The sequence below is a fragment of the Anomaloglossus baeobatrachus genome, chromosome 10, assembly GCF_048569485.1.
Source record: "Anomaloglossus baeobatrachus isolate aAnoBae1 chromosome 10, aAnoBae1.hap1, whole genome shotgun sequence".
Classification (NCBI taxonomy): domain Eukaryota; kingdom Metazoa; phylum Chordata; class Amphibia; order Anura; family Aromobatidae; genus Anomaloglossus; species Anomaloglossus baeobatrachus.
The window spans coordinates 126224083-126247626 of NC_134362.1; the positions used below are offsets into that span (position 1 = coordinate 126224083).

At 42.0% G+C, this 23544-nt stretch overlaps 1 protein-coding gene across 2 annotated transcripts in view; it reads left to right on the top strand.

Annotated features, from left to right (window-relative positions):
• Positions 1-23544, top strand: part of EDC4 (enhancer of mRNA decapping 4) — a 948906-nt gene that overhangs the window by 81961 nt on the left and 843401 nt on the right. For both annotated transcript variants that reach the window (XM_075325634.1, XM_075325635.1), the window contains exon 3: positions 21273-21384. In XM_075325634.1, coding sequence (XP_075181749.1) covers positions 21273-21384 — 112 coding nt within the window. The remainder of the gene's footprint in view (positions 1-21272; positions 21385-23544) is intronic.

The following is a 23544-nucleotide window of genomic DNA, read 5'->3' on the forward strand; positions in this document are numbered from 1 at the left end:
TCAATACGAATTGAGAGATAGATAGATTTAGATAGAGATAGAGGGATAGAGAGATAGATAGATATAGATATATATATATATATATAGATATAGATATAGATATATATATATATATATATATATATATATATATATATTGAGAGATAGATAGATATAGAGATATATATATATATATATATATATAATCTCTATCCCTCTATCTCTATCAGCAATAACGTGAGCAATCCAGGATGCTGTTAAATTTCTTTCACTTTAATCGTAAATCCATTAAAAGGCAATGGTCCGGGGGTTGCCGAGGTGACGTCAAGGAGGTGACATGTAGAAAAATCAACAGCAATGTCATACTCCAAAGCAACTTTTTTTTATTAAACTTCTTGGTGGATTTATGAAAAAAAAAAAACACCAAAAATGAGCCAAGACAAATGATATGTTCACACACAGAATGTGGTGAGTCTTCCTCATAAAGATGGCTGCAGCCAAGGTGCAAGATGCTGATGTCACAGCCACTCAACCTCCTCACTAGAGGGGAGGGGCGGCTGCTTAGCATAAGACATGCACACTAATAAGGCTTGCACTGGGAGCCCATCATATAATGAGTGGAATGCACAGTGTCTGAACTGTGACCTATAAATGACGCCAGAAACCCAGGTCAGGCGGGCTAAACAGCACTATATAGGTGCATCTTGCACGGATACACGAGACGCACAGTGTCTGAATAATGGCCTATAAATGACGCACAACACCAGGTCCAGGCGGGTCAGTTAGCACTATGAGTACATAACTCATGACAGGCTCACCATTTAACCACCTGAATTCAAAAGGTCCACACACATCCTGCAAAAATGGATAAAATGTGCCATACCTCAAAATTGGATTTATGAAAAAAAAAAGTAGCCAGGAAGACAGAGGAGGTCATCTGGAGAATTTCAAGACCATATCCATCAAAATTGGTGACGGCTCTCAGAAGATATAGCCAAAAATCCTCGGCGGTGTCAGTTCTGTTGGCTCTGCAAAGCCATTAATAAGGTTATGAAGCATTAACCTCTGTGGACCCTGTACTGCGACAGCATTTTCACATCTCACATCCAGGATTTCCGGACTCAGAGGAAGGTGCAGAAAATTTTGATACCACCCCCATGAAAATCGGAGGTGGCACACCAAAGATATAAGGGAAAACTGCGGCAGGTTTTATTGAGTACAAGCGCTCAGCACTGTCCTCATACAATTTACACTGATCACACTGAACCCCGTACCCTGTAAAATTTATGTGCCCCCCTCTCGTAAATATTACTGTAGACCTTGGGGGGGATGTGGGAAAACACACAAATCTTAAAATCCCCCTTCTGTGCCATATATGTTAACCAACTAGATCCCGTGCTGGGGTCCGAACAGCGGCCATCTTCTGACCGCGAAGTGAAAGTGACAGTTGGAGTCAGTGAGGAGCGGCCATTTTATAAGTCCTGGCCATAATATTCCCTAATAGCCACCTATAATCACCCTAAATAGTGGTTATAAGCCTTACTGGAAAAGCCCTATTGCCCTGCACTCTTCCCTGGAGGCTGCACTGTCACAATAAAGCAGCATAGCAGAAGCAACAGCAACATTGATTTAATTAAAAACGTCAAATTTCGGATTTAAAGGGATAGCTCCGATTTCAAAAATTCTTTTTGCAATGGATAAAGGAGCAAGGCAGAAGATAAACCCAAACATAAAAAAAATGACGAAAAAAATCCCCTTGAAGGCGGCACATAAAACAACAATGGTTAAAACCACTCTGGATAAGGAAAATCTCACCTATAACCTAAAATCCATCACCCCCAAAAATAGAAGCTTCACCAGCTACAGTCCCACATAGAGGAGGTATAGAGACTAAACATCAAGATTAAACCATAGAGACTGTGTGGAGCAGGGGATGAAAGACATTAAAGCTTATAAAAATGAATCATTCCCCCTAGTAAAAGCGACAGTTAACCATATAAAATCAGCACTCCTCAATCTCGCCTCTCATAATAAGGTAGAACAATCCAACATCTCAGACATCTCAGACATGGAAACATCATCTTCCAGTTCTAATAAAAGAAAAGGCCAGACTATAAGAAATGATGCACTAATAGGAAACTTTAACAATTCCTCTCCGTCCGCTAGTGAAGAATTTGATTCGCTAAGTCCCGATAAACATAGGCCTAGACTCTATTACAATTCACCTCCACTACCTTCTGCTGAATCAAAGATTCTAAACAGCAGTGAAATTCATCCAAATCTTGTGAAAAATGATTCTGACTCCTATTTAGTAAACCGTATTAAAGCTCTCAAAGACATGGTCTTAGCATTCGAAAATCAAACAAAGATCCTACGCGAAGACCTTTTACAAGTCAAAAACAGATTAGATGCTAATGAAGCCAGAATATCCCAAGTAGAGGAAAAAACGGACATACTCTCAAAGGGCCAGTGTGAATTAAGGTTCAATTTTTAAAGGGCAAAATGGCTGACTTGGAGGATTGTGATCGTAGAAATAACATCAATCTTAGAGGCGTTCTGGAGTCAGTAACAAATAATAACCTGGCAACCTACACTAAGGGACTTCTTAAATCTGTTATACCATCTTTATCGGAGTTAGAGATTATGATTGACAGGATACATCGCCTGCCCAAACCCAAATCTCTCCCTTCAGACATCCCCAGGGATGTTATCCTACGTCTCCATTTCTTTACCACAAAGGAGATTTTACTAAAATTTATATGAGAGAACAGGACACTACCGGATCCTTATAATCATATCAAGGTCTTTGCCGACTTCTCCAAGGAGACAATGGAATCAAGAAGAAGATTCAACGACCTCACCAAACAACTGCGAGAATGGGGTATTCTTTACAGGTGGGGGTTCCCCACTAAACGTCTTGTCTGGTTAAATGGTAAAACAACCCTCATTAAAACCCCAGAGGATGGCTTAAAACTTATCTCTTCATTAAATTATGAAGGGGACCCAAGAACTCAATACTAAAGACCTCTCTGTTCAAATACTATTTCTCATATGAAGTACCTAATCTGTATATAATTTTAAGAGAACCGAAAAAGGGCGACCATCCCATCTATTTGGATTACACCATCTTTTCCTAAATCTGGATTTTGAAATAGACTATTCCCTGGGAGCTTTTCCACCTGGAATTGAACTCTGAGAATCTACAAGAGGACACGTTGCTGCTATTACTCGGATTAAACTACTTTTTATTTTTTTTTATTTTTTCTTTGTCCACGTTTTACTTCAGTATTAATAGAGACAACACTTCTTCTTTCTTGACGGGGAAAGGAGACAAGTATTATTTAGTCTCCTTTCTCTTCCACAAACTTTGACCTCTACTTGAAGGTTTTATCTTAACCGTTTTTGTGGAGATACCTTCAGGGAGAGCGGTTTTGCTTTTGTCATTTAAAATTTTGCTTGCCACCCATTTTGGACTCCCTCCTGATCCAACCTAGAAGTTTTTCGTTCAGTTAAAGTATATTAGAAATTATTACCTTACATCCTTTTGTATTTTTATCTAGTTGAGGGAAAGGTATATTGTTCATTGGAAGCACTGTAGTTATTTATAGATTTTTATAATAACATATTAGTAGTTTTGAAGTAAGTTTCCTTTAGTGCATATTTGTTGTTTTTTTTTTTTGTTTTTTTTTTTCTACTCTCTTCTCTTCTTTCCCTTTCTCTTCCCTCCCCTTCCTTACTTCCATCCCTAAATATGACTGTTAAAATTAATTTCTTATAACGTCCATGGTCTAAACTCCCCTAGAAAACGATACCTGACCTGGAAAGAATTAAGAAACTCTAAAGCAGATATATCATGCCTACAAGAGGTGAAATTCACTCGAGACGACCATCCAAAATTCGTTAATTAAAACTTTCCACACATTCTCTCTTCACTAAGTGTTGGAAAAAGAGAGGAATAATGATATTGGTTAAAGATAGTGTCCTTTTAAGCTTCTTACTGAGAGCAAAGACAAGGAAGGTAGGTATATTGTCATTACCTGTTTAACTATAATGCAGGGATGATTATTTACTTATGTGTATGCTCCTAACCACGCCCAAATTGGCTTTCTGGATAAACTATTCGAGTTGGTCCAGGACGTTAAACAAGCCGATCTTAAGCTGGTGTCACACTAAACGACAGCGACAACGACGTCGCTGTTACGTCACCATTTTCGGTGACGTAACAGCGACCTTGTAAGTCGCTGTTATGATCGCTGCTTAGCTGTCAAACACAGCAGAAGCAGCGATCATAACGTCGCTGTGCTACATGTGCAGAGAGCAGGGAGCCGCGCTTAGCGCTGGCTCCTTGCTCTCCTGCAGCACACATCGGGTTAATTAACTCGATGTCTGCTGCAGCTACATGTCACAGTTCAGAGAGCAGGGAGCCGCGCTTAGCGCTGGCTCCTTGCTCTCCTGCAGCACACATCGGGTTAATTAACCCGATGTGTGCTGCAGCTACATGTCACAGTTCAGAGAGCAAGGAGCCGCGCGCACTGCTTAGCGCTGGCTCCTTGCTCTCCTTGCTACAGTATTCATCGGGTTAATTACCCGATGCATACTGCAGCCACATGTCACAGTGCAGGAGCCGGCACTGGCAGCAAGAGCGGAGGCTGGTAACCAGCGTAAACATCGGGTAACCAGGGAAAGGACTTCCCTTGGTTACCCGATGTTTACGCTGGTTACAGCTTACCGCAGCTGCCAGTGCCGGCTCCTGCTCGCTTCATTTCGTCGCTCTCTCGCTGTCACACACAGCGATGTGTGTGTCACAGCGGGAGAGTGACGACCAAAAAATGAAGCTGGACATTCAGCAACGACCGGCGACCTCACAGCAGGGGCCAGGTCGTTGCTGGATGTCACACACAGCGACAGCGACGGGACGTCGCTGCAACGTCACAGAAAATGGTGACGTAGCAGCGACGTCGTTGTCGTCGTCGTTATGTGTGACACCAGCTTTATACTCTTGGGTGATTTCAATCTTGTCCCAGACAATGAACTTGATTCAACAGCTCAGGCAGGATACAAGAAGCACTGTCTGAAACATTGGTTACAAAGACAGGAACTTCTTGATGCCTTTAGGTGTTTAAACTCTACATCAAAAGAATTCACGTATTATTCCGACATCTACAACAATTTTCCCGGATTGACCTAATACTAACGGACTCATTCACAATCTCTAAAATAAAAAAAATTGAAATTTTACCCAAAACTTTTTCGGATCATTCGCCAATAATATGCCATGTATGCCTCAATACTCTCTCTTCAAACAATTTCCTATGGAAATGTAACTCTTTCCTCTTAAACTCCCCAACATATAAAAAAAGACATTGAAAAGTCAATTACATTATATTTCGATGAAAATTCCACTGAAAATATGTGCCCTTTTGTAATATGGAATGCTCATAAAGCGGTAATTCACGGGAGCCTCATCCAATTATCCTCGCAGCATAAAAAACGTCAAAGGGAAAAAGTACAGCAATACAAAATTTGATCAGACGGAAGGAAGAAGCTCAACAAAAACTTGTCTCTCCATCCACAACAATCCACAGGGAAATTCTAACTCTTAGAGCTGAATTAAAATCTGAACTATTCAAAGAGTTTAAACAATTTTCCCACAATATGCATTTCAACTTTTACACCTCTATCAATAAACCCAGTAGAATGATGACGCAAAGAGTCAAACAAGCCAGAATCCAAAAAAGGATCCATAAAGTTGTAAAACCCGACAGCTCCATTGCATATCATCCAAAGGAAATTGCTGAAACTTTCGCCAACTATTCCATCAAACTATATAACCTAAAAAATGACCCATCAATTTCCCAACCAGATGACACGACCATTAATAGTTTCCTAGATAGAATGCAACTCCCCAAAATTTCCAAACAACAACTAGACACTCTTAACTCCCCATTTACGGATACAGAAATTTATTAGAACAATATCAAACTTAAACTCCAAAAAATCTCCGGGGCCAGATGGGTTTACCAATGACTACTAATAAAGCTTTTCCCCATCTGGTCAAGATTTTTAATAAAGCCGCTGACACAGGAACATTTCCCAAAGAAATGCTAGAAGCTACAATTATTATAATCCCAAAATCAAAGAGAAATGAGGACCTCGTAAGCAACTACAGGCCTATATCCTTGATATATGCTGATGTAAAAATTTATGCCAAGTTGATCGCGGACAGGTTAACAAAAAATACTGGGTGAGAAAAGGAAAGGATCCGGCACAATCTCCTCTCATAGTAAAATCAATATAATTTTAGTTGAAATATTAAAATTACCATCCTTGAAACCGAAAGAGATATTAATCCATGGGAGCTTTAAAAAAAAAAAAAATACTACCTGATATTGTCAATAATGACCAGATGAGATTCGTGGAAAACCGACAGACTTCTGATGGTACAAGGAGAGTAATAAATCTAGTCTCCCATATCAACAATAGAAAATTCCTTCTTTGCTGTTGGCATTGGATGCAGAGAAGGCTTTTGATCGAATCAATTGGAAATATTTGGAATTGGCTTTATATAAATTTGGATTCGAAAAAAAAAATTGTTAAAACCATTTTGGCCCTCTATTCTAATCCCACTGCAAAAATATATAACAATAATCACTTATCAAATCCCTTCCCAATTACAAATGGTACCAGACAAGGATGCCCCCTTTTCCCCCTCCTTTTCGTTCTGGCTATAGAACCCCTTGCAGAGTTAACCAGAAACAATTCCAACATTTTAGGTATAAAAACAAGTAACCGCCATCATAAAATTTGGACTTTTTGCGGATGACATTATTCTTTTCCTCTTGGACCCCCTAAACTCTATCATAGCAGCCCAATACATTCTGAATGACTATTCAAAGGCCTCCTATTATAAATTAAACAACAATAAATCTAAACTTCTTCCCTTTTTCCTTTAAAACTAGTACTATTAGTCTCATTAAAAAAGTTTCCACTTTTACTTGGGAAGAAAACTCATTTGCCTATTTAAAGATCAAAATTGCCAATAACCTGGATTCTTTAGTGGAAACAAATATGGAGGACTTTCTCAAGATTACTCAAAAAAAGATTACAGAAATGCCCAAGAACAATATAAGTTGGTTGGGAAAAATTTATGGCATTCAAAATAATTATATTACCTAAGATTTTATACTACTTTAGAGCGATACCCCTCTTAATCCCATTAAATTATCTATACAAATTACAAAGTCTCTTGAATGAGTTCATCTGGGACAAGAAAAGCAAAGAATTGCCAAGAATACACTGACAAAACACAAAAGAAGAGGTGGGTTCAGCTTACCCAACATAATGTTACTATAAGACTAATATCATCAAACAGAGTATAAATTGGATTCTAAACATTCACACCCTCCCATGGCTCGATTTGGAATTATCCCTCCATAACTACTCTTCCCTGCGATCCCTTATCCTACTTCATATCCTGAACCCTAAGCTACCTCTCCCAAACTCCCCTACAATTGCATCCACTATATCAATCTGGAAAAACTTTACCAAGCAAAAATCCAAATTAACCAAATTTGAACAAATCAGTAATTTTCCCCCTAAAATTCCTTGCCTTAATGACAAATGAGACCATTCCTGAAACATGGCCTAAAACTAATAAAAGACATACACAATGGCAGAGATTTCATCTCATTCTTAGACATTAAAATAAAATATGATATACCTGACTCTGACTTGAAGTTCCTAATTTCTCTGAGGACCTCCCTCCGGAAAATCCTAAACACTAACTACCCTCTCCCGGACTTTATTAGTATCCTATTCTGCAACTTAGAGAAACAAAGCTTCTGGAGTACTAGTACCATATATAGATTCTTAAATGATGACTATATATTTTGTAAGAAAACCTACATGGAAAGATGGGAAAAGGATTTAAAGATGTGTTTCTCTGATGAGAAATGGCAAAACTGCCTAAAAACTACGTACTCCTCCACCATCTCCTCTATCTTACAAGAAACCTTTTCTAAAACTTTATCAAGATGGTATCTTACTCCGGTACTTTTAAACAAATTTGATAAATCAAACTCTCCTGATTGTTGGAGAGGATGTGGACATAAGGGTAGTCTATTGCATATCCTATGGGAGTGTCCTAAAATTGGAAACTTGGTCAGAGATCAAAAACCTCTTGAATCGAATATCTACTTCAAAGGTTACAGTCTCCCCACAAATGGCCCTTCTGTCTCTAGATTTGGAGGACACTGACTCTGCCTTAGTTCCCATATTTATACATATATTTCTGATTATTAAGCAACTTTTAACAGTAAACTGGAAAATTAATGTTATCCCCACCACCTCGGCAATAATTAAGCTCATGAATGCACACTAAGAATGAGAGAAAGTATGCAATATACAATCTTTTCAGTTCATACTACAAAAGATGGAGTCTATGGCCTACAAACATCAGTAATACCTCAACGTAAATGGAATGAACCCTTCCCCCCCCCCCTTTTTCTTTATCTTTATTTCTCTCTTTTCTCTTTTTCATTCTTTGCTTGCTATTGCATTTAAATATGTCTTCACAGAGTCAAATAATGTAAATAATAGCAAATGTTATGGGTGTCAACATCTGCATGTCTACAATATTCACTAGTCTGATACGATTTTTGTAAATAGTTTAATCCTATATATTCTCCCTTTTCTTTCCCCCTGGGGTTTTCCCTATATTTCCAAAATTCCCCCAAAAAAAGCCTTTTTCCTTAATTTTCCTCCCTCCCTTCCAATATCCTCCTCCCCCTTAAATTTCAATGGTTAAACATCTTTGATTACTTATCTACTTTTGGATATATTTACATAAGAGTGTTTGAAATTCTATGACTGTTACGTAATAAAAATATTGAAACACATAAAAGGCAATGGTCCAAGCAGTTCAAAACAGCATTAAAGCATATGTGAGAGACTTAAAAACATGAACATGACAAGCGGATCAAACATATAAACAATCTGCATATTGATCAATATACAACATACATGAAAATTAGAAGGAAAGGATTCAATATTTTGGAGATGATACAATCGGAATGACCCAATAACCTGACCATAAAATCTAAAAAATACAAAAACATGGAAATAAGATGTTTACCAGCATTATATAGTATAAATATATCAATAATGCATAAAAATATCCAAGCGGTTATTAAAACCCTGTGGCATACGAGTCCCCAGCTCAAATATCCAGCTACTCTCTCTGGCAAGCACTTTTTTTATGAAAATCTCCCCCTCTCAATGGTTGTTTTTTTTACATGCTCTATGCCCATAAAAGAGAAACCGCGTAAATCCCCATTGTGTTTTTTTGAAAAATGTCGGGATACTACTGATGCACCAACCATAGGCAAATTACTAGCGTCTGATAGGTGTTTGCGGATTCTAGTTTTAAGGGGGTTCATTGTGCAACCCACATACTGCATGTGGCATATATTGCAATTAATTATATACACTACATTCTCCGTATTACAGTTTATTCAAGAACAGACATTGAACTGTTTTTTTATTGGAGATAGATGTAGATGTCTTAGATTTATTAGCAAAACCGCAGCACTTGGAAATGTTGGCACCGCATTTAAAAAATCCTATTTGTTTTTAACCAGTTATTATGGGAAATTTTTAACAGGATCTTTAAACATGCTAGGTGATAATAATGTAGCTAAATTCGGGGCTCTTCTTGCCACAAAGGCAATATCATTATTTTCCACGATATTTTTCAGAATATCATTCTGGGACAACAAAGGGAGGTACCGTATTTTTCGGACTATAAGCCGCACCTGACCATAAGACGCACCCTCGTTTTAGAGGAGGAAAATCGGAAAATAAAATTTTAAATAAAAAATGTCATGACACACTGTTATGGGGCGAGGATCTGCTGCTGACACTATTATGCGGGTAATGTCCCCAAATTCTCTACTAAGGTACCCCATTCTGGTAACTATCCTCCTGCCTTGTATATGATCCTGCTCATATACCCCCATGCATCCTGCTCATATACCCACATCCATCCTGCTCATAAAATACCCCCATCCTGGTATATGGCCTGTATCCTATGGCACAAAAAAAGCGTTTATACTCCCCTTCCCTCACACCCTGCAGCACCGATCATTTTCCTCTGTCTCAGTTGCAGCGCCGCTGAGTGGAGCCGTCACCGTTGTCTGCAGCATCGCAATGTCTTCCTGTCTGTGTCGGTCAGCTGATCTGTGGACACTAGCGGCGCGCACAGTGATGACGTCATCGCTGTGCGCGCCGCTAGTGTCCACACAGATCAGCTGACCAACAGACAGGAAGACATCGCGATGCTGCAGGGGGACGGCTCCACACACTGTGACAGGTGAGCACACTGATTCACTGCACCCCTCGCTGATAATGCACGGGGGCAGAGAATACAGCCGCACATGACCACTCCAGGCTGTAGTTGCCAGGGGATATCATACGGGCCGGCTATTAATTATGCGCGCACCCACCCCGCCCATCAGCCCGCCCACCTGTCAGCGCCAACTTCACCGCTGAGAGATGGGCGGGAGGATGGGCGTGCATATGTAATGAGCGGGCCCACGTGGTCACGGCAGGCGCTGCTGCAGCCTGCTCATGCCCCCGATGAACTGCTCCACCGCAGCACCCTCATTCCCCGCAGCCACATTCAGACCATAAGACGCACACCCCACTTTCCCCCAACATTTGGGGGAAAAAAGTGCGTCTTATGGTCCGAAAAATACGGTATTTTCTCATGATTTTGATAATAGAATTAAAATGAGGACTATTATTGGTACTGAAAACCACCTTAGATTTTTTGGAGTCAGATTGTCTTTTTTTTCTTTCTTTCTTAGTAGATTCCAACAACTTAACCCTATCCATGCCTGCCACTATTTTCTTGGCTCTTGCCAAAGACCAATTAGTATACCCCTTTTTTTTTTTTATATTATTATAAGTCATTTCAATTTCTTCCTCCAATTTATCACTAGATGTAGTATTCCTTTTTAGTCTGATAAGCTCCTCCACAGGACAATTTCTGAATGACATGTTTGGGGTGATTAGAGGAAGCCATTAAAATACTATTGCATGCAATGGATTTTTTATAGGGAGATATCAAAACCTTATATTGTCCAAATCTGCAGTTAATTTTAAATCCAGGAAGTTTATTGATATATCATCACTAATAGTAAATTTTAGATTGAAATCATTCAAATCCAAGTCGGAAAAAAATTATTTCGCAGACTAGAGACTACCCCTCCAGACAAACACTAAATCGTCAATAAATCTCCGCAGCCAAACAATATTATCTCCTATATGGGTTATCAATATTGAAAATATAGTTTTCTTACCACACAGACATAACCAGGTTAGCTAGGGAAGGTGAAAACTTGGCACCCATGCTCATGCCCTGTGTCTGGAGGAAGTATCTCTCGTCAAACGAAAAATAGTTGTGGCTTAAAAGAAATTGAATCAGCAAAAATACCTAAAATATAACCTTTATTGGTTTCTCTAAAAAAGGAAAGGAGTACCTTACCTCATAGATTATAAAAACAATGTCTGCTGCAGAGACTGAAGTGCTGCAACACCCTTAAACCACACAAAGGGATTAATAAACTCTACCACATGACACGTCAGTGTTATGAATGGTAAAATCAGGTATTACATCCGACCGCACAGGTACACATTGGTTCTGCACAAATGGCAGTGTACATGGGTTATACACAGTTGTTTCCACTGATCACACTGCCTATACAACAATGCACCAATACCCCTACCTGTTAAAGGGGACTAATGCACATTAACAATCAAACATCCAGACCCCCAACCTGGCGTCCGGGATCAGACCAAATATGCACTAAGGGTTCAGATGAAACTTGACAGTGCTCTGAGATAACCATACATAAGGATCCCAAACATAGCAATGTCCAAAAATGTGGAAAAGGAACGATCTCACCCGCTTCGGTGTGGCCTATTGCCACAAGGGCAGCTTGTCCTCATTATAGGCTTGGGAGGAGTTGAATTTGGGATGGGACAGCGAGTTTTCTAAAGGTATCCTAGGCCCAGTTTATGAGGGGCCGTGGAGATGCCTATGAGGACAAGCTGCCCTTGTGGAAATAGGCCACACCGAAGCGGATGAGATCGTTCCTTTTCCACATTTTTGGACATTGCTATGCTTGGGATCCTTATGTATGGTTATCTCAGAGCACTGTCAAGTTTCATCTGAACCCTTAGTGCATATTTGGTCTGATGCCCGGACGCCAGGTTGGGGGTCTGGATGTTTAATTGTTAATGTGCATTAGTCCCCTTTAACAGGTAGGGGTATTGGTGCATTGTTGTATAGGCAGTGTGATCAGTGGAAACAACTGTGTATAACCCATGTACACTGCCATTTGTGCAGAACCAATGTGTACCTGTTCGGTCGGATGTAATACCGGATTGTACCATTCATAACACTGACTTGTCATTTGGCAGAGTGTATTAATCCCTTTGTGTGGTTGAAGGGTGTTGCAGCACTTCAGTCTCTGCGGCAGACATTGTTTTTATAATCTATGAGGTAAGGTACTCCTTTCCTTTTTTAGAGAAACCAATAAAGGTTATATTTTAGGTATTTTTGCAGATTTAGTCTTTACTGTACCTTCAAATACCATACCAGTGGCTGTATTAGCTTAAAAGAAATTGAATTGAAGAAACAACCTCTGAATGGAATCATCATAGTTACTGTATCTGGACAAATATGTGATGCATCGTATTGCGATGTGATGGGGGATAGAGGGGTATAACGCCACCACATTGCAAGATAGGCACACATAGACAGATTACCAACGAAATTTTTCCATAATCTGTATCTTACTTTTGGAATCTTTGAGATGACTTGGTGTTAATGGCACTAAGGCTTGGAGATAAAAATCCACCCACTCCCCTAGTTTCTCACTGAATGACCCGATCCCAAACACAATAGGTCTTAGAGGGGGAGGAAAGACCTCTTTATGAACTTTAGGGGTGCTTCACACACAGCGATATCGCTGCTGAGATTGCTGCTGAGTCACGGTTTTTGTGACGCAGCAGTGACCTCATTAGCGATCTCGCTGTGTGTGACACTGAGCAGCGATCCGGCCCCTGCTGTGAGATCGCTGCTCGTTCCACACAGCCCTGGTTCGTTTTTTTTATTGTTGCTCTCCCGCTGATAAGCACACATCGCTGTGTGTAACAGCGAGAGAGCAACAATCCTGAATGTGCAGGGAGCAGGAGCCGGCGTCTGACAACCTGCGGTAAGCTGTAACCAAGGTAAACATCGGGTAACCAAGGTGGTTACCCGATATTTACCTTCGTTAGGCTGCTTTCACACTACGTCTTTTTAACATGCGTCCTGAACATTTTTTTAACGCAGAAACGGATCCAGTGCAAATGCGTTTTCATTTCAATGCATTTGCAATGGACTCGCGTTAACATGCGTTCACCTGCGTTTGCGTGCGTTATAGTGAGGATCCAGCGACTTGCAGTTTTTTAACATCTTTCAAAAACGCTACTTGTAGCGTTTTTGAGCTGCGTCCAACTTCTGCAAATTGCTGGATCCTGACTAAACAGCACGCAAACGCATGTGAACGCTGGCGTGCTGATAGGCAGGATCCTGCTTGCTCTACTGAGCATGCACAGAAACCAGCCTCCGTGATCAGTCTATCTCTCTCCTCCCTCTGTCTCTCTCCCCCTCCCTCTCTCCTCACTCTCCTGTCTCTCCCCCTCCCTCTCCTCCCTCTCCCCCATCTGAGCTGCGGACACTCGTAACCAAGGTAAATATCGGGTAACCACTTATCTTAGTTACCCGATGTTTACGTTGGTAACGTGTGCAGGGAGCCCGGCTCCTAGCAGCTGCAGACGCTTGTAACCAAAGTAAATATCGGGTATCCAAGCAAGTATACCCGATGTTTACCTTGGTTACGAGCCTCACAGCTGTCAGATGCCGGCTCCCAGTCTGGCACATTCAGTTCCCCTCACTCCCGATCACATGACTCCAATGCCCGCCCCTAAACATCCAGTGACAGGATCCTGCAAAGTAACACATGCGTTTGCATGCATTTTTTGCTGTAAAAGCAGGATCCGCTTTTGCAGCAAAAAACCGTTCAGGACGCATGTTAAAAAGACGTAGTGTGAAAGCAGCCTTACCAGTCTCCGCATCTCTCACGCTGCCGGCTCCCTGCTCTCTGCACATGTGGCTGCAGTACACGTCGGGTAATTAACCCGATGTGTACTGTAGCTAGGAGAGCAGGGAGCCAGCACTCAGTGTGTGCAGCACAGCGACGCGTGTCGTTATGATCGCAGCTTCGGCTGCTGTGTTTGACAGCTAAACAGCGATCATAACAGCGACTTACAAGGTCGCTGTCACGTCACAGAAAATGGTGACGTAACAGCGAAGTCGTTGTCGCTGTCTCTTAGTGTGAACCCAGCCTTAGGGAGTGAGTAGTATATTGGGACAATCTGTGTTTCACAATAAAGACATTTTTTAATTCTGTCTGAAATAGCACCCGTACTAATTCCCACCTGTAATAGATGTAATAATTCAGAATTGAATAAATGTGTTGGATTAGATGGCAATTCAATATATGTGCTATTATTTTCCAGATCCAGGAGGTTCATTTTTTTTTTTTTTTTTTATATATAAACCAGCATTGAGAGCTACAATAGTGCCCCCCCCCCTTGTCCCCGTGGACAACAAGGAGATTTGCTATTAGCTCTCAATTCATCAATTGCCCTGTGCTTAGAAGTGCTCAGATTAAATTTAACCTCTTGATGTTCTACTTGATTATAAAGAGACACAAGCTCACTTTCAATTGTTTCCTGAAAAAAATCAAATGGCGGTCTCGATTTTTACTGGGTAGAACATAGCATTATGGGTCTGAAATCTGTCATTTAAATTAACCCTATCCTCCAACTTCGTCTCTCCCTCTAGTTGTCTTAAATTAGAAACAGCTACTTGTTCACTAAAATGAATGCAATTATGAAATGATGTCCTGACAGATGGTAAATCACTATACACATGAATATTATCTTCATTATAATTAACTTTAAGGGTCAAATTACGTGCAAATCTATTGAAATCAACAATAGTATCAAATAAACTGAATTTTTTGACTGGAGAAAAACCCAGTCCTTTTAGACAGAAGTCCAATTTGTGAGTCCGTCAAAATGTAGCTGGAAAGATTAAATATAGGGATCTCCATTAACGGCGCTTGCGAAACGTCATATGAAAGCCTTTTGGATTTATGTTTCCTTCCTCCCCTCTTGCATGATTGTTTTTTGGCAAGGCACCTTCTTGTTGAAAGTTCCTTTTTTGGTGTTTTTTGCCAACATTCTGAATACTGGCTGCTGAGGCAACTGAAGAGTCCGTTAAATCATCTGATGTTTCCCCAAAAGAGGTATCATAATTGGCCGTGGAATTGAAGGATACTTTGTTTCTTATACCAGGGCTTATGTTTTCTCAAAATAGAGGGAGGATTGCTAGCCCAATTACATATTTTACCGTGTTTCCCCGATAGTAAGACACCCCTGATAGTAAGACGTAGTGGGGGTTTTGGGGGGGTCGGCTAATGTAAGACGTACCCCGAAAGTAAGACATAGTAAACGGAAAGCGTTATTTATTTTATTTATTTTTTTCTTCTTTACAGTACCGGCAGCCGACTATTGTGAACGATCAGCTGATCGCTCCCAATAGCCGGCGGCCGAGCGCTCAGCTGAGCGCCCTGACATGCCGGCGGCCGAGCGCCCAGCTGAGCGCCCTGACATGCCGGCGGCCGAGCGCCCAGCTGAGCGCCCTGACATGCCGGCGGCCGAGCGCCCAGCTGAGCGCCATGACATGCCGGCGGCCGAGCGCTCAGCCGAGCGCCCTGACATGCCGGCAGCCGAGCGCTCAGCTGAGAGCCGTCACATGCCGGCGGCCGAGCGCCCAGCTGAGCGCCCTGACATGCCGGCGGCCGAGCGCCCAGCTGAGCGCCCTGACATGCCGGCAGCCGAGCGCCCAGCTGAGCGCCCTGACATGCCGGCGGCCGAGCGCCCAGCTGAGCGCCCTGACATGCCGGCGGCCGAGCGCCCAGCTGAGCGCCCTGACATGCCGGCGGCCGAGCACCCAGCCGAGCGCCCTGACATGCCGGCAGCCGAGCGCTCAGCTGAGAGCCGTCACATGCCGGCGGTCGGGCGCCCAGCTGAGCGCCCTAACATGCCGGCGGCCGAGCGCCCTGACATGCCGGCGGCCGAGCGCTCAACTGAGAGCTGTCACATGCCGGCGGCCGAGCGCCCAGACATGCCGGCGGCCGAGCGCTCAGGTGAGAGCTGTCACATGCCGGCAGTCGGGCGCTCAGCCGAACGCTCTGCCACCGAGAAATGTTGCAGTAATGTTGTCTGTGGTCCATCAGGACCATGGACAACATACAAAAACACGCAGCCTCAGTGCCCTCATGTGCAGCAATCGCGGCAACTCCCCATATGGTACATTGCATGGAGACTTGCTGCGATTGCTGTGGGATTTTTTTCCAATATAAGACATACCCCGAAAGTAAGACATAGTGGGACTTTTGGGGGTAAAAAGAATGTAAGACACGGTCTTACTTTCGGGGAAACACGGTAGCATTCTTAGTCATAAAGATCTCTCAAAAATTTTCTTTTCTTTATAGCTATGATGGAATTCTCCCCCCTCTTTAAGTTATTATTAAGTATCCTAATTGGTCTTTGCAAAGAGCCAAGAAAATAGTGGTAGGCATGGATAGGGTTAAGTTGTTGGAATCTACTAAGAAAAAAAGACCATTTGACTCCAAAAAATCTAAGGTGGTTTTCAGTACCAATTATAGTCCTCAGTTTAATTCTATTATCATAATCATCAGAAAATACCTCCCTTGTTGTCCCAGAATGATATTCTGAAAAATATCGTGGAAAATTATATTGCTTTTGTGGCAAGAAGAGCCCCGACTTTAGCTACATTATTATCGCCTAGCATGTTTAAAGATCCTGATAAAAATTTCCCCTAATAACTGGTTAAAAATGATAGGATTTTTTAAATGCGGTGCCAACATTTCCAAGTGCTGCGGTTTTGCTAATAAATCTAAGACATCTACATCTATCTCCAATAAAAAAACAGTTCAATGTCTGTTCTTTAATAAACTGTAATACGGAGAATGTAGTGTATATAATTGCAATATATGCCGCATGCGGTATGTGGGTTGCACAATGAACCCCCTTAAAACTAGAATCCGCAAACACCTATCAGACGCTAGTAATTTGCCTATGGTTGGTGCATCAGTAGTATCTTGACATTTTTCAAAAAAACACAATGGGGATTTACGCGGTTTCTCTTTTATGGGCATAGAGCATGTAAAAAAAACAACCATTGAGAGGGGGAGATTTTCATAAAAAAAGTGCTTGCCAGAGAGAGTAGCTGGATATTTGAGCTGGGGACTCGTATGCCACAGGGTTTTAATAACCGCTTGGATATTATTATGCATTATTGATATATTTATACTATATAATGCTGGTAAACATCTTATTTCCATGTTTTTGTATTTTGTGGATTTTATGGTCAGTTATTGGGTCATTCCGATTGTATTATCTCCAAAATATTGAATCCTTTCCTTCTAATTTTCATGTATGTTGTATATTGATCAATATGCAGATAGTTTATATGTTTGATCCGCTTGTCATGTTCATGTTTTTAAAGGGAACCTGTCATGAGAAATGTCCCCTAAAACCTCACAGATTCCCCCTCTGCAGCTCCTGGGCTGCATTCTATAAAGGTCCCTGTTATGATTGTGGCCACTTTCTGACCTAAAAAAAGTGTTTATAAAGTTGTACCTTTTTTGCTTCTGATTCTGTAAATCCGTCACGGGGGCGGGCTGCCTGATGGCCGTTAGTCTGCCCCCTGGTCCTGTATGCCGCCCCCATCGCTGATTACAATAATGCTGGACGCCACCCCCTGCTCCATCTATCGCCGCGCATGCCCAGTGCCCATCTCTCGGGGATGAGCACTGTGCCTAGCGTCACCGCTGGTGACGTGCACGCAGGGTTAAGATTATGGGCGGTGCTGTGATGTTTATTCCTAAGCAACCGCCCATAATCGCGGGGCCGCGCTTTCCCCCTCGGCCTGCTTCGTTCTGCGCAAGCGCGCTGCTGCAGACCCCCACGTCACCTCCTTCCCATCTTGCCCCGATGGCAAGGAGGTGACGTGGGGGTCTGCAGCAGCGCGCTTGACCCTGCGTGCACGTCACCAGCGGTGACGCTAGGCACAGTGCTCATCCCCGAGAGATGGGCACTGGGCATGCGCGGCGATGGATGGAGCAGGGGGCGGCGTCCAGCATTATTGTAATCAGCGATGGGGGCGGCATACAGGTCCAGGGGGCAGACTAACGGCCATCAGGCAGCCCGCCCCCGTGACGGATTTACAGAATCAGAAGCAAAAAAGGTACAACTTTATAAACACTTTTTTTAGGTCAGAAAGTGGCCACAATCATAACAGGGACCTTTATAGAATGCAGCCCAGGAGCTGCAGAGGGGGAATCTGTGAGGTTTTAGGGGACATTTCTCATGACAGGTTCCCTTTAAGTCTCTCACATATGTCTATAATTACCCTGATGGGAGTGAGATGTATATAAGGTTGCATGTTTGGAAAGCAGATTAGATTCTAGACCGTGAAGAAGGCGGGTTTTACCGCTGAAACGCGTAGTCCCATCTGCACTACTTTCCTGCTTTAATGCTGTTTTGAACTGCTTGGACCATTGCCTTTTTAATGGATTTACGAATAAAGTGAAAAAATTTTAACAGCATCCTGGATTGCTCACGTTATTGCTGGACATTGCTCTGCCGTTGTTCACATTTGTATGGATGGACTCCTACATCCTGATCCGGGCACAACGGAGTTAACCAGGTCAGCTGTGGTTCCAGGTGATTCACAGGAGTCAGCTGGTCTACACTGTTTGACATATATATATATATATATGTCCCCCTGGGGGACTTTATGTATTAGCAGTCTGATCGGCTGTTCATTTCTGTTGATCAGCGCTGCACAGCTCTGATAATCAGAAATGCAGCGTTCCTGTTCGAGCCAGCGCTCTAACTGCTTTAACAGGAAATACGTCATGATAGTGACAGGATTCTTCACATGACCTGTCGCTAGCATGGCAACTATTGGCTCCACTATTTAGTGTTTGTCTGGAGGGGTAGTCTCTCGTCTGCGAAATAATTTTTTTCCGACTTGGATTTGAATGATTTCAATCTAAAATTTACTATTAGTGATGATATATCAATAAACTTCCTGGATTTAAAATTAACTGCAGATTTGGACAATATAAGGTTTTGATATCTCCCTATAAAAAATCCATTGCATGCAATAGTATTTTAATGGCTTCCTCTAATCACCCCAAACATGTCATTCAGAAATTGTCCTGTGGAGGAGCTTATGAGACTAAAAAGGAATACTACATCTAGTGATAAATTGGAGGAAGAAATTGAAATTACTTGTAATAATATAAAAAAAGGGTTATACTAATTGGTCTTTGGCAAGAGCCAAGAAAATAGTGGCAGGCATGGATAGGGTTAAGTTGTTGGAATCTACTAAGAAAAAAAAAAAGACAATCTGACTCCAAAAAATCTAAGGTGGTTTTTCAGTACCAATAATAGTCCTCATTTTAATTCTATTATCAAAATCATGAGAAAATACCGTATTTTTTGGACCATAAGACGCACTTTTTTCCCCCCAAATATTGGGGGAAAGTGGGGTGTGCGTCTTATGGTCTGAATGTGGCTGCAGGGAATGAGGGTGCTGTGGTGGAGCGGGTCATAGGGGGCACGCCATCATGTTCATTTCTGTTGATCAGCGCTGCACAGCTCTGATAATCAGAAATGCAGCGTTCCTGTTCGAGCTGGCGCTCTGACTGCTTTAACAGGAAATACGTCATGTTAGCGACAGGACTCTTCACATGACCTGTCGCTAGCATGACAACTATTGGCTCCCCGTGATTGTGTCACAAAACCTCTGATGGCGGCGTGAAACTGTGTGTTCTCCACTGTGGCCATTTAAATTGCACTGTCACATTTTGATAGCACAATGTAAGGGCTTAACAAATTCACCCACACCTGTTACGTGCATGTCGTCTGCTGTTCAAATCCGCAGACATGTGCAGGGATCACCGCAGCAGCCAGCAGTGATTACCCCGACATGACACAGGAGGTACCGTTACGTCCTTGGTTAAGGGGTTGTTGTTTATTATTATTATTATTTATTATTATTATTATTATTATTATTATTATTATTATTATTATTATTATTATTATTAATTTATTTATTTTTATAGCGCCATTTATTCCATGGCACTTTACAGTGAAAGAGGGTATACGTACTGGTGGCTCAAATGTGAGATTAGCCATACTTGTATGCCACCTGGTTGAGGGGTTATTTGGCAAAAATAATCTTATATCCTGTATTTTCCAGGCTATGGGGGCATGTACTACACGGAAGAGGAGCTTTCCTCCGGTTTTCATAATACAGGATTCCTGCTTCCTCTTCCCTTCCTTGGAATCCCTGTGATGTCAGGTGCGTGTACGGAAATCTCGCACCTGTACATTAAGTTTGCCATCCCTCCCTGCACAGGCTTCAATTTTGCTTTGCGCAGGTTTCGAGCAGTCACTGCAGCTCCACAGTGCAGGGGTAAGCTCGCAGGCAGAATGCGCAGGCGCTGGATTTCTGGCCACGCTCCTGACGTCACAGGGACTGAAGAGAAGGTGAGAGAGAATCCTGTACAATGAGTACCGGATGCAGGCTTATCTTCCAGGCAGCACACGCACCATTGGCCAAAAAAAAATCCTCTTTTATAACAACCCCTCATCCAGGAGGCATACAGGTATGGCTACTTTCACCTTTTTATCCCACCTGTATGCCCACATTAAGAACAAAAATAAAAATATGCGAATGGATATCAGATTCCCTTTTATGCGGTCGCGCGTGCCCAGTGTCACATAGCCATAGCTCCCTATGCTTGCAATATTGGTCAGCACATAATTTGCTATGATGCGGCTGGTTTAAATTCTCAATTAAAAGAAAAAAATATTTTCCACTGCATGGATGAAACTTAGAGTGAGGGAAGTGTTGCACTACTGGAGACAATGCGAAAAATGTTGTGGGAATTGTGACATTAATGAAAAATGAGTGGTTGCTAAAATTCTAAAATTGAGAAAATCAGAAATTAAATTTAGCCAATCTAAAATAAATGTAACTACATTTCTCCCTCTTTTTTTTTTTTTTTCTTTAGTTGCCTCTTTGGGGGCGATTCTCCTCCATGCCTTGAGATCGTAGGCAAAGACGTTGAAATCATAGCCAGTAGTGATTCTAACATTTGTAGCAAAGCAAGAGGAAGCAACAAGGTAAGAAATGTAAACTATTTAGCTTAAGCTTAACCCCATTACCATAACCTTGCGCATTAAGGCTATGTGCGCACGTTGCGTAATTACATGCAGTTACGCTGCGATCTGCACCGCAGCGTAACTGCATGCGTCCTGCGTCCAATGCACAATCTATGTATATAGTATAGTGTTATAGTGTATGCATATAGTATAGTGTTTTTTTATTTCTTTTTTTTTTTTTATTACTGTCAATTAGTTATGTCTGATATCAGATGCCATGACATAACTAACTGCTGGGCTTGATGTCAGGTGACATTACACATCTGGTATCAACCCATATTTTACCCAGTTTGCCACCGCACCAGGGCAACGGGATGAGTCGGGGCGAAGTGCCAGGATTGGCGCATCTAATGGATGCACCACTTCAGGGGCAGCTGCGGCCTATTTTTAGGCTGGGAAGAGTCCAATAACCATGGCTCTTCCCACCCTGAGAATACCAGACCCCAGCTGTCAGCTTCACCTTGGCTGGTGATCTAATTTGGGGGGGACCCCACGTTTTTGTTTTTTAATTATTTATTTATTTATTTATTTATTTATAAAAAATAAAACCGCTTGGAGAGCCCTCAAAATAGATCACCAGCCAAGAGAAAGCTGTCAGCTGTGGTTTTCAGGCTACAGCTGTCTGCTTTACCCTAGCTGGCTATCAAAAATAGGGGGGACCCCACGTCATTTATTTTAATTCTTTTTTTTGGGGCTAAAAACAAGGCTCGGCACCTTTTTTAGTGCCACATGAAAGTCACTAAAGGGCGCCAGCTTAGAATATGCAGGGGGTGGGACGTTATATATGTTTGACATCTATCCATTTATCCATTGTAGCATTTTAGGCTGTGTGCCCACAATCAGGGTTTGCAGCGTTTTGGATGCAGAGTGTTTTCCCTGCATCCATAACGCTGCGTTGTGCAGTAGAAGCACCGTGGAAGGATTTTTAGAAATCCCGGACCCGTTGTGCTTCTTTTCTCCGCAGCATAAACCGACCTGTGGTGCAGCTTCCCGAGCCTTAGCATGTCAATTTATGCTGTTGAGACAAGTGTTCTCTGCAGGTAGAATAGAGCTAAAGTCCACAGCAGCCTGAACCCAAATTGTCGGCATGGGCAGCTGCGTTCTCCCATGGACAACACTCACATCTCTGCAGGAAGGCTGACTGTGTACTAGACGCCGTGTCGCTGGATCATGGGCACATAGCCTAACAGTGAGAAATTTGTTGCTAAATCAACATTTTTGTGAAAAAAAAATGAAAATATTTTCAATTTGGCAACCTAAGCTAATCAAATTCTGTGAAGTACTCGTGGATTCAAAATGCTCATTATACACCTAGATAAAAGCCTTGAGGTGTCTTGTTTCCAGAATGGGGTCACTTGTGGGGGACCTCCACTGTTTAGGCACCTTAGGGGCTTTCCAAATGCGACATGGCGTCCGCTAATTATTCCAGCCAATTGTGCAGTCAATTGGTGCTCCTTCCCTTCCGAGCCCTGCTGTGCACCCAAACAGTTGATTTCCACCACACATAAGGTATCAGCATACTCAGGAGAAATTGCACAATACATTTTATGCTGATTTTTTTTCCTTTTACTCTTGATAAAAAAAGCTATCTGGTTGAAGTAACAATTTTGTGGTAAAAATGTATTTTTTTTTTTTTTATTTTCACAGCTCAACATTATAAACTTCTGTGAAGCACCTGGGGGTTCAGGGTACTCACCAAACATCTAGATAAATTCCTTGAGGGGTCTATTTTTCAGAATAGGGTGACTTGTGGGGGACCTCCACTGTTTAGGCATCTCAGGGGCTCTCCTAATGCAACATGGCGTCCGCTTTGATTCCAGCCAATTTTGCCGTCAAATGGCACTCCTTCTCTTCCGAACCCTGCTGTATGCCCAAACAGTTGATTTCCACCTCATACAAGATATCACCAAACTCAGGAGAAATTGCACAATAAATTTCATGGTGATTTTTTTTTTTTTCCTGTTACCCTTGTGAAAACAAAAGCTACCTGGTGGAAGTAACAATTTTGTGGTAATGTATTATTTTTTTTTTTTTTTTCACGGCTCAACATTTTACTCACCAAACATCTAGATAAATTCCTTGAGGGGCTTAGTTTCCAATATGGGGTCATTTGTGTGTTTT